The 13,341-nt window shown below is 34.9% G+C and overlaps 1 protein-coding gene across 1 annotated transcript; it reads left to right on the top strand.

The window, feature by feature from the left end:
- Positions 1-8,633: 8,633 nt before the first annotated feature.
- On the top strand, positions 8,634-11,208 carry LOC132915779 (nuclear pore complex protein DDB_G0274915-like). The gene is made up of 2 exons (XM_060975586.1): positions 8,634-10,255; positions 10,788-11,208. Exons 1-2 carry the CDS (start codon positions 9,026-9,028, stop codon positions 10,953-10,955), a joined length of 1,398 nt encoding a protein of 465 aa, XP_060831569.1. The 5' UTR covers positions 8,634-9,025; the 3' UTR covers positions 10,956-11,208.
- Positions 11,209-13,341: the final 2,133 nt, after the last annotated feature.

The raw sequence follows: 13,341 nt of genomic DNA, 5'->3' as shown, positions 1-13,341 counted from the left end.
AGAGGGTTCTGCAGCGCATTGGATTACGCAAGTACTGAACGATGAAGAAATTACCTAGCCGGTAATTAATGAACTTTTCATCACGCGTTTTGGTGGCCAAGAGACGGCGACCTCGGCGCTAATGGAGATATACAAGGAAGGACTGTCGAAGAGCGAATCCTCAGGTGCTTACGGTAATCGTCTCCGTTCCCTTCTGAAGACAAGATGGCAAAATTTATTGACGGCCGAAATAATTAATGCCGCCGTTCTTTGCCTCGGTCTACAAGATCGACTCTCCGAACGACTAGCACTCACGAATGACATAGAGACGGAAGATCAATTTCAGAGTGAAATGTGATTTCTCTGCGACGAGGAGAAGTCGACGGCTTCGTCAGAAAGCCCCGGATAAAGTGCCATCACTGTGGCCACTACGGACATCGAATGTCGGGTTGTCGCAAGAGGATAAAATTGGAGCAGGTGAAGAATATACGAAACTCTGATGAAAACCGATCAGCCACATCATCGACGGCATCTTGCTTCAAGTGCCGCTAGAAGGGATATGTCGCGCCTAATTGTCCGTTATTGTGGAGGAAAAACTACGATTGTAATAACGAACGTCGAGTAGACTCCCGCGTAGAGGAAGATCCAATTGGTAGATTAAATCATCTGGGTGAATCGTTCCAATTTAACTTCGTTTCGGGAGCTGAATGCTTACTAATTGAAGAATCCGTAGCCCCAAAATTTTCCGGCAAAAGAATGAGTGATTTAGTAATACTGCGAGGGATAGATAGAAAACACTTGTATTAAATGTACATCACAAATTTTGTTCACAGTATGTATTAATGGTTTTACATGGGAGATCATTTTTCATGTCCTTGCTGATAGTTACTTACTTGGAATATGATATCATGATTGATCGTGAAATTTTAAGACAAGCTTTTAACGTGAATATTACAGAAAATTTCTTGCTCTTTGTAAAACAAAAGTTGTTAATGTCTGTGACAAAACCGCTGAGAAGAAGATCGATGTTTACGAAGTTGATACCGAGGTACTTGATCATGGTTAAAGTCGTTTGATCTTTGTTCTCGAAAAGTTCAAAAGTTCATTCGTTACGGGCTTCCCACGCTCTCGTGTAGATACGAGCCAGCTAGAAATACGGTTTATTGATCCAAACGTTGCCGCGCAAGGAAGAAGCCGTTATAGATTGAGCGAGAAAGAGCGAAGAATAATGCGTGATAGAATAAGCGAATTAATTAGAGTAAAAATTATAAGGCCTAGTAATTCACGGTTATGTAAAGAAAACTCGTAAAGAAAAAGGACGGCTCGGACAGATTGTGCGTAGATTTTCGGGAACTAAATAAAAATAATGTCGCGGATCGATATCTTCTACCTCTTATTAGCCCGAACATGGCCAGCGGGTTCCATGAAATTCCCATTCATCCTAATTCTACAGAATGTACAGCAGTTTTCACCCCCAACGGGCAATACGAGTACGTAACGACGTCGTTTGGCTGTTCCCAAGGTCTTGGGCGACCTCGTCTACTCGTATCTTGTTGCTTACCTTAAATTGGACAGATAAACATGAAAATATAAGCCAAAAGGTAATTTCCGTCCTGACTGATGAACTGGCGTAAATGATGTTCGACCCTAATTAATTATCCGATAGAATTACATCCTAACGTTAGATCGCGTGGATACGGGGCTATTTTGACCAATAAGGTCGACGGTAAAAACCGGCTAATAGAATAGTATAGTATAGTAAGAAAACTAGTCCCGTGGATTCTACGTATCATTCGTATGAACTAGAGACGTTGGCAGTTGTAAACGCCGTTAAACATTTTCGTCACTATCTACATGGACGGGAATTTCTTGTTGTTATTGATTGTAATTCGTTGAAGGGAACCAGTAATAAAGTGAATGACGGGGTTTACAGGTGGTGGGCTTATTTACAAAATTTTACTTTTGACATAATGTACCGAGAAGGTAAACGAATGGCCCACGTAGATTTCCTTTCGCGGAACCTCGTGGATAGCGACCGTGTACCATAACCAACAAAATCAAAGGAACAAGGAAATATGTACCGAGCAACAGAGAATCCTTGTGGGCTTCGTAAAATCGACCACGAACACCACCAAATTTTCTGTGACTTAGATTGATTTTGAATGACCTTGAATGAGTATAGTCGTTGAATTCATCATTATGTTTAGCGAACTTGAAATGCCCTCGTGCAAAAAATTCAATTACACTAAATTTTCTTCCCCGTGCAATATTTTTGATTTTCTTAACATTTTTTTCTATCATCAATATTTTCAACAGTATCCAACTGTCATCTTATACGCGTATAATAGTGAATATCCAACTTTACGTCCTTGTTCTGCATAAACTTCATCAGTTAACATTTACAAATTTGGGCAAAAACCTGATAATTTATCGCGCAAACTGCGCATATCACAATAATTATAGAAGTGCTGTTAAATATTGATCGTTAAATATTATATGTATAATAATGTTCGACATATTAGCTTGTATGATGTACTGACGTACTGCCGACGTACTGCGCATATTTTATATGCGTATATATATCATACGTTTTCTGTAAATTTAATATGCACAAACGTCCAGAATTTAATTATTGGCAATAGCAAATGACACGGTTCCAGCGACTAAATTATAATACATAATCATATCATACTGCAAGTTAATAAGTAGAATACATTATTTAACATAAAGATACAATAACATTATCGTAAATTACATCCAACATATTACGAAATGATGATACAAAGATAAAACTACAAGATATGTATACATCGGTTATTGATTGATTAATAAGTGATTCTATATTATAAGATTATTATAATAATTAACGAATTATACATGGAAGTATAAAAATAAAATTACGATTTTGAAGTTACCTCTAATTACAGATCACGTGAGAAAATATAAGTGGATTTCTGTTGATACTCTGACATTTATATTTTGCATGTTAATCGTCAAATTTCACACGAATGTCCTAATACTTCTAAATAGAATATTGCAATATTGGTTATAAAGAATAAAATCATTGCAATAATGTTGCGAATAAAATATATCTTGCGATATATATTGCAAAGTATATGACGAAATATATAATGAAATAATGTATCTAAACGTTAATGTGGTGTAATTGGAGGATTAAATTTTTATGCGGTAGTATACAACCCGACTCGAAGAAAAACCTTCCTCTTTTCAAGCATTAAATTTACAGTATAACCGTGTATTAAATTCCGTGGAATAAGCTTATGAATATCTCACATACCTCATTTTATAAGCTTCGCAATAATTTGCACAGACTTGGAAACTTAAATTGTTCACAAGACAAGCATTCTATCTCGCAGTATTTAGTTTAAATACCTACTTCTGAGAATACCTACTGCAGAATGTGTAATAAAGCTAGTAATGGCGAAATTGTATGTATATTTGCACGATATTAAATGCAATTCTAGCAATAATAATTCGTTTTCAAGCGTTATTTTCAAATAAAGTTACTTGGAGTAATTAATCTTTTTATTTGCTATTTTTACTTCAAACAAGAAATATTTAATCTCGTATCGAAATTATGCAACGAAATATATATATATATATATATGAAAAAACGTTTTATCAAACTTCTACAATCTGAAAGTTAAGCGTATTTGGTTCGTGTTGCAATGGATAGCGCGTGATTATATTGTTAGACGATTTAGGTAATTATTAACGGTAATTATTAAGATATTTATGTATATTTGTATTTTATCGTAAAATCTTTCCATCATTGTTTCGAAGTGGTTCGATGCATTTATAGAAAAACACGTGATTTGAAGATTAGATCGAACGCTCGTTAAAATTGTTTTTACCCGTTAAATTATCAGTTAATGTTGAAAACGTGAAATTTGTAATTTTATGTTCTTATCGAGCGTAGGAACTACTGCCTTTTCACAAAGCATAATCGAAATTGAAATTAAGTGGAAGAATATGTACACTACTACGATTGAAGATATTATTGCAAAACGCTTTCTAATGTTACTCTATAGAATATTGTATAGAATATATATATATATAAATTTAACTTTTCGTACGTGAAAACCTCAATATATATAAATATGTCGGAGATGAAAGGACACCGGGCCTCCCCCCTTGGAATTCGTTGAAAAATATCCCAATACTGTCTTTATAAATTAAACCGATTATTATAAACCTTTGTGAATTAAATGGATTATAATTGTCTGAGATTTGCGATAACGAGTTTGGATTCGAGGCGATAACTGGTTGTCAGATGCAGCCACGACCACGGAATAAACGTTTTACTTAACAAAGGTACAGAATAATTGTATAGCTCCCTTTAAAAAGAAATAGTCGTAGCGATACTTGACAGTGAACGTTGTAATGGATATCTACCCTGAGGCTCGCCACACACAGACCCTATTCTTCGGGCAAGATAATTACCAGATGGCGATGCATTTCCACGGGACATGTTCAGCTAGACCGAACACCCGCTATAATTCATAGAATTTCGTTAATTAAAATCCTTCAAACGGACAAATAGTCTTTATTTTTAATAAGTCCTTAAATCTACCATCCATCTAAGAGGAGGTACGGGAAATCTACTTTTCTCGGAACGACGCTTCCCGCTAACAACCTTCTCTCAAGGGCGGCTTGCTAGCATCTTGCTTGCATCTTAGTACGAGAAATTATACGAGATATTATACGGAAAATAAAATTTGAAGGATAGATGTGGAATACGAGGTATTCCATCTCCAAAAATAAGTAAAAAGTATGCAGTAAAGAATAACATTCTTCCATTTATCTGATTTTTCAAGAGAATCGAATTCGTTTAATGTATGTGAATTTGGCTAATGCTTGCGAAAATAAAGATGTAAAACAAGTTTCTTCTATGTAAAGCTTCGTCTTTAAGAAAATAGAGTTTAATGCGTTGAATTAAGAATCGACTTGCTGCACGTCTACTCGATAAATTTTCAAATCTTATTTTCCCAGAAACGGTACTATGAAATTTTATTCTACATTTTCGATTTAGTTTGAAATGCAGAATAACTTCTCTTATTGATTCACTTTTGCCTGTATTCACTTAAGCGCCGTGTGAAAACACATTCTATAAATTCTTGACTTATTTCAGGATGTAGAACCTTTTATCGATCGTTCACTCCCACTTTAGAAACCAAACCGAATTAATAAATAATTCAGAATCATACAAGTTCAAGACATATTTGGCAAAGATTTTAACTCCATTTTAAGCTTTCAAGGGAAGTTCAAGTCAATTTTAACCTAGTATCGTATAAACGAATCCTACTCTACATTTCCTGCTTATACTGCCATGTAGAATGGCTGCCTCGTTAATCCATAATTAGTGGAATATAATACTGGTAGTAAGTAGGATCTTATCAAGGATGTGCCTTGTCAAACGGTAAACTTACATCAAGCGATTGCTCCAGTATATATTCATCCGGGTGTAAAAATGCACAGTTGAAAACAGGATTACTGTTATTCGAAGGTAACCGTGCTTACTAAAATCAGATAAAAATCCTAAAGCTTGTTAGTGGTTTTAATCTGTAAAACGTTCGTAATACGTTAATTTATCAGTTATCGGTAATCCAAAAAGAAAAAAAAAAAAAAGAAAAAAATGGACACCAATCCGTTGTTATTCTATTTGCACGATTTTTATAATATAAGTATACGTACAGTCTTTATTTTGCAGTTATTGCGTCGTAATTGCAATAAGGTAACTTTATCAGCTACGCATTTGTAACAAAGTAGATGAAACATTGTAATTATGTTAGGAACTTTTAGTTATAACCAAATAATTAAATAGTTATTTAATACCGATATTCTCGAGGTAACTTTAGAGGATTGCAATTATATGATGAAAAATATTGAACGTTGAACGGTATCAATAAAGCACACAAAAGATGCTTATACATTAGTTTCCTTTGTCAATCGTTTTGCAGTTGTTTTAAGCAGCAGTTATCGACAGATGCTTTGTATAGACGCGGTCAGTCAAACGCGGTCAGTAGTTTGGTCAAGTTATATGTTTTTTTTTTTTTTAATTTGCGTTTATTTTACAATCAATTCTCGTTAGAGAATTTTAAATAAATTTATCTGACGTGGTACTATAACATGATTAAGAAGTATTTATAATATATTTGATTCTATTTGAATCTAGTGCTTAGATATAAGATATAATGTCTTTTTAGCCTGCGGATCTGTTCCAACAACTCGAGTAGTTGACTAATTGGAGGGTTTACGTACAAAGGTGCATTTATTAAGGATCTTAAGGTTTGAGATTGGAATTCGTGGAGAATTTCTATGTTGGAATTACTTACTGTTCCTTCGTAGTTGCGAGTTCTAAGTAAAGTCAAATTTACACTCTCTCACTGCGGATCGATACAGCGGACGATTCGTCGGAAAACGTCGCTTTCGGCGAATTTATATTTCACTTCGCACAGATGCGACGGATAAACGCTGTTTCCATTTGTGTGTACTAAAATGAAACAACATAAATGCGACTTTTTATCCTCGTTTCAACCGTAGTGATTCTTCAAAGTGGACAGATAAAATTCAGCTCTGCATGCTACGTTTTTTTTATTTTTTTTATCTTTTTTTAGTTTATCTTGGTTTTTACAATTTGTCCTGAAGGACATTTGTTAAAATATTATATCTTATTTATTGGTAATAAAAGAATAAAAATAAAATATAGCAGGTGGGTGGCTGCCCCCAGCTGGGTGCCATCTTCGTGTTTGTTAAATTATATGTTTTATGTACCTGCTACCTGCCACCTGCTACGTGACTGAATTATTGTCCGTGTGTGAAAACATATTCATAATGATCATGCCTCTGCTATCTCAAAATGAGTTACGTAAGTACGAAGGCATTTTAAGGCAAAGAATCTCAATATTCTTCTATAAAGAATAAATAAATGTATCGATTAGAGAAAATATAAAAGAACATACGATAGAATTCCATTTTCGGAAAATGATGATCTTAAAATCTCGTAAAAAAAAAAAAAAGGAAAAGGAGGAAAAGTTTTTCTATCATTACGCGATTCTGAGCCTGTATTATGCCGGAGTGTATCCCCACAATTCATCACGATGTCACTGCAATTGTTAAACAAATCTACAAATCGGTCACAACTGCCAATCCGTAAAAATACGATCTGTTTTATTATAATACATTTTGCAATCATTTCGACAATTGCCTTGTTCATAAATAGTAAAAGAAAATAGTGTAACATTGAACGAAGGAAACTGCTTCAAGATTCCATTATCAAACTATCATATTATGCTTGGCTATTTTATTCGGTTGTCCTTTTTTTCTTTTTTTTGCGCGAGGAGGGGAAAAAATGCTGTTACGCATACCCATTGACCCGCATCACTGGGGTTATGTGGGGGACTCGGGCGGATGTTGTTGCCATACCCACTAAAAACCCTTCCCCGCCCTCCTTTCTCTGCTTTGAGGGCTGACAACCCCAGTAAAAATACCCGGGGCGTCGGCAATCATCAGGGTTGTCTTTTTTCATGCTCCGTATATCTCCTTCTTCGTTCAATTACTGCTCGCTTCATCTTCTCAACCAGTTCAATGTTGGGCTGATCTCCTCTGAAAAAACCAACACCACACGCAGTTCCCTCCTCCTAGTGGTCACCTATCTTAGTACTACCCCACCCGTGCCCAGCGTTGCTTAAGTTTCTCGTGTTCGGACGGGAACGAGTGTACTCAACGTGATTTGGGCGTTGGCTTATTCGGTTATCCTGTGTTTTATCTCGAAATTCATATATCATTCATATTGATTTATAACTGTTAACTACCCCTCCCCTTTCCTCTCATTCCCCCCCCCCCCAAAATCCCACAACGCATAAAAGTAATACACCGAGGAGTCCTGTTTTGCGGCCAAGTTTCAGGACAAAATACAACACACACAAGAATACACAAAAATCACGCACCAAGCGACTTAAACCCAAAAAAACAAAAAAATAAACGCAAAAACCGAAAATCCACGACACATATTAGACCATGGCTACGTCGTACCGACGCGTATCGGTACTTTTGCCTAAACACACTATACTCAATTCATTGTTTATTGTGAATCTCAAAAATGTACAAAAAATCAAATATTGGCTAAATAAACTATTTAAAAAAAAAAAAAAAAAAAAAAATAACTGTTAACTACTGATTTGTGTATTCTGCTTGTCTAACTATGTGTTAAATGTGGATATGTAAATCGTGTTATATTCTAATTGATTAATCCTTTAAATGCTCACTGAACTGCTTTTAATCGTCGTAAATAATGTGGTATGAAATGTTTCATTTTGATTAATTAACCCCTACTGTGCGCTCAATGTTCGTCGATCAATATTGGTATAAACTAAATATTCAAAATGGCGAAAACTGCAATATTTATAAAATTGCAAATAACGAAACCTGTTTTCCACATCTATCAATTCTACATCTATCTAACAATTCTTACATCTTTCTGCATCAATTGATTTCGATGAAACTTGAAGCATGTACATAACCTACATAAGTCTACGAAACGTATCGTTAGAAGATCGTAATAGTCATTACAGGTTTAGATAAAAATGTCATGACAAATGACTATTACTGTTTTCTTCGCAGTCCCAACTAATTGCAATTTCTTTCCAAGTCTATCTTCCATATCATTTGGTAATCTAATCCTTTTAACTTCTCCAAGAAATTCAAGTCCTCTGGTCCAATTTCTAAAAAGTAATTCTGGTTTAGACGGTCCGAATATTAATGTGACCTACTATTTTGTACAATTTAAAATTTCCGAATTTGTATAATATTACGAGGACAATTAAAAAAGGAAGACATTATAAAAATATGTGAAATATATAATAAAACATTTTCTATACAGTTCACTGCATTAATTGTTAATTCGATTATTTCTGTTATTTTTGTCCAAATTGTAATATAGCTAACTCTACTGCTAATATTGCTATCAGGATTTAATCATTTCCAGGTACAACGTCGACTAAATCTATCTCTGCAAATATTGCCAATGTTAAATTTGATATTAACAGAGATGGCCAACAGGAGATTGATGTTACAATATCTAAAAGTAACTTTATATGCGACAATGTTTGAAGGAGGAAAAAATACAAATACAGCAAAGACAGCTGAAAATACAGCTTCGTCGATCTCAGAAAATAGAAATAAATTTCGAAGAATTGAAGGTGATGATGCAAAGGCCGATGTAAAGCAAGATTCAGAAAATCTGAAGAAAGACTCAATGCCAGAATTTCCAGCGATTAAGACTTCTAGTACAATAGTAGATACATTACATATTTCCAACGCTTTTAATGCTCTAACATTGTCAAATAATAAATACGTAAAAACTGCACAAACACTTGAACCAGTTTCACGTGCATGCCAAGAAGAATGGACCGATAAATGGAATAACCTTGAATTTCCAGCTCCCAAATCGTCAATTTTAACACCAGTTACTTTTAGTTTATCTAAAAAACAATATTCATTTGGTGACACAAGTACGAGTCAGTTTCTTGGTTCTCCAACGTCAGAAAGTAAAGAGTCAGCGCGTGATAACGCAGAGAGTAGATCTACGCCTTTCTGTTGGAAATCAACAACGACAACAACATTATCAAGTCCAGCATTCCAAGTACCTAATGCATCACAAACTTTGCATAATTCTGGAACACCCGAATCATCGATTTTGGTACCAACTACTTTTAGTTTATCTAATAAACAATGTGAATTTGGTGGCGCAATTTCACGTAAATCTTGCACTTCTCCGGTGCTAGAAAATAAACCTGCAGCTTGCGATTCAACACCAACAAACCAAAAAGAAACAACATATAATACAACACTCGGGATGCCAACTGTACGTGGCACATTGTCAGTGACATCAGTAGTATCTGGTGATAGTACTGTTAGAACGTCTACCGGCGAGTCAACGCCTCTTATACGTGTACATCAAAAATTTATATTTAACGCCATTCCTACTGAACCGGCTGTAATGCCTGGGACTCGATTCAATTTTCCTACGAATATGATACCTCCTGTATCGACTCAGATTCAAATATCGATTGATTCCACCGATTATACATTTAACGGACCTAATCCGGAACTAGCAGCATTTCCGCAATGTCCAACTACAAGTTCATTTTCTATATCGCAACCTGTTACCCAAAGTCAACAATTGTCTACTTCATCATCTATTCCTCTAGAATGCGCGTTTAATTTTGATTCGTCACCAGGAGATCATACAGCTGTAAGTAAACTAAAAGTATTAAGTCACTGAAAAAATTCCTAGCATATTCGATAATCGATTTATTCTGTTGTATTCTGTACACCCTTTGTACACTCTTCTGTACACACCGAACACTCGTAAAAATCTTTTAGCAATAGATTAGGCTGTCGCAAAAGTTTCTTTCGTTTCATTCAAAATTCAGTAAAATAATATAAAACAGAAAATGTTGTGCATCTATTATTTCCTTATAAAACGAAAGAAACTTTTCGGACAACCTAATATTATATACGTTATACGTAACATTTTCAAATTCCAGTGCTACTATCATAAGATATGACTATCATGACTTATCGATAAACAGTATTTCGAATAATGCGATGACCTGATAAGAGTTACCGTATTCCTATTTTTGAAAGCACTTTTACAGCGGTATAGAAAGAAATTTACAAAATTGTATTGTAGTATATTAGAGGTTCGCGATACCAACTATGTTAATGATTGTGTTTTACAAATGATTAACATTATTATGATTAATATATGATTTCCTTTTTAGGAACCTGGTTCAATCCAGTCCGAAGGATTTAATTTTAATCCCAATACTAGACCATCGTTCCGTTTTAGTGTTTATGAATTTAAGTATCTACAAAATATAAAATTATTTTACACATTAATAGCAGGATCTTTTTTCCATAAAAAAATGTGTTGCCATGTGTTGTTTTAGTGCACCTACTCAAGTACAACGAGATACTGCGTCTACTCGAGTACAACGAAATACTGCGTCTACTCTAGTACAACAAAATACTGCCACCATCAATTACCGCCCAATGATCAGTCCCACTCGATTACTCAATCCACGAAAGATCAGGAAAGCTTTTAGAAGATTAAAATAGGAGTCAAGTAACGGCATTCTTTTTATACAGTTGCTCATGAAGGTATTCATATTCTTGCAGAAGACACCTTTTATGAATATACTATATGTTACGTCGGCCGACTCTCTACCTGAGCCGGACCTCACACCGCGGACGGATGGCAGCCAGATGCCCGCACATCCTTATCGCATACTCTTGAAAACACTCGCAGCCTGACTATAAATCTCAGAAAACTCTGGCGAAAGTCTTTCATCGCAAACAAGGGCTTTTCCACGAAAGCGTTTTCTAAGGTTTCTGGTTAACGTCTGGAAAACACGTGAACGCTAAGTGTTCACACGTGCGATGCCTCCTACTCCCAACTTTCCATCGAGGGTGGCTAATACCCTTCCTAGTCCATCGATAGTCTTACTAACCAATAGAAACAATTTCTATTACCCTCACTTCTCCAACCAAAAACTGTCATCAACAAATCAGATGATTCCGTGCGTTAGACACACCCTTCCTTAGCTCACCTCCGACACAGCATCGTCACGATCAAGTCAGTTCGTCTTCGTCGTCAATTCAATCAACACGTCTACCACGATCGCTCAGTCCAACGAACTCACTGAGAAGCATCGTAAAGTCGCAATCTAACATTCTAACCGATCAGTCGCAGTCGAAAACTCTCTGTACGGTCGCGTCCAAATCAGTCACATTGTATAACATATAACTCGAACATTCTAGTGGTAACTTCCGATACTATTTAAACCGACACCTTATATAAGCTGTAAGTGTTATTGTGATACAAATATATATTTATTCTACAATCGTAGAATAAGTTGCATTCAGTAAATCACCCCGGTTATCCTAAACGAAACGCGGGGAGCGACCATTTCGCGGCGTCGATTAGCCGAATCGTAGCGAGAATTTACGACTCTCGCTGACGCGTTTCCTCGCGACCGCGTCTCTCCGCGAACGGTCGCAACACTATATGTCTTGAAAGAAACATTTTGAAATGTCATTAGTATTGTAACAAAATCCGATTGTCATAGCTATATTGGTAAAGTTTTTAGCAAATCTGAAAATATACATAGATATTACAAAACACCTAACACAAGTATGCAGATATTTTGTAGAAATCAATAAAGTATTTAAACAGTCATTTAACATTTCATCAAACATTTTCCATATGTATGAAATAAGCCTAAATATTTACTGGAACCACTTTTGAGATTTTTTCTAGGCATACCAAGGAGGCTATTAATGCTGTGTGCTAATCTTTATTAAATATATGTTTGTAAATAACTTTTATGTATATTTTCAGATTGGTTTTTGGCTTTTCTATCATAAAAATAGTAGTTGCAAAATACTTTTATGAGCCATTGTATCTATTTCATACAATCGTGAGAAAACAAGTCGAAGACGCTTCGTTTTCGAAGAAAAAAGAAAAAAGAAAAAAGAAACGATTTTGAACATTTTCTCGATGCTGCTATACGCACATACTCTTTATGATATATCAATTCTTGGATCAATAACGAACTTTCATTATTGATGATTTGCTGCTAGTGGATGAGGAAACTTAATAAAATATCGAATGTCTGCAATTTATTGAGAATAACGAGTTTATGTGGGTAACAGATATATCCTTTCATTAAGCATAGGTCTTATATAACTCGTTTATAGTTGAGAAGGAAAATACTAATCAGTACTAATTAAATTCATGAATTAATAACTTTTTTTTTTGTAACGAAAGAAATGTTGCGATGCATAATGTACAATGTATTGAATTTGCTTCATACATTTAATTGATTCTGAACAATTATCTTTGCTTCATTATTTTTGAATAAATTCAGTATTTACAACTTAATAATTGTAATAAAATTATATCATTCAGATAATAAGAAAACGCGTAATAATAATTATTACGATGCAAAAAAAAAATAATAAGTATATCTATAATGAGAGAAAATATTAACAACAATTAATATACAAATAATAAGTTTGTGTTTGAAAGTAACTTATTGGCAAATTGATAATGTATCTTTCAACGTAGAGATCTTGCAAGTTGTAAAACGTAGAAGGACGAGTTAAGTGTTCTGAGACCTTATTAAATCTGTTGCAACTGTGCATAGCTATTTGCAAATCAAGATGTGTAGATGTTCGAGATGCCGAAGCACTGTTCGTTATGAATAACACGCAGCGTAGTTGCACCTGTTACATCTCTGTCGAGCACAATTATATTAGTTCCTTTCGTAATCT

This window comes from Bombus pascuorum, unplaced genomic scaffold, assembly GCF_905332965.1.
Source record: "Bombus pascuorum unplaced genomic scaffold, iyBomPasc1.1, whole genome shotgun sequence".
NCBI classification, from domain to species: domain Eukaryota; kingdom Metazoa; phylum Arthropoda; class Insecta; order Hymenoptera; family Apidae; genus Bombus; species Bombus pascuorum.
This window is presented reverse-complemented; position numbering and strand designations above follow the sequence as displayed.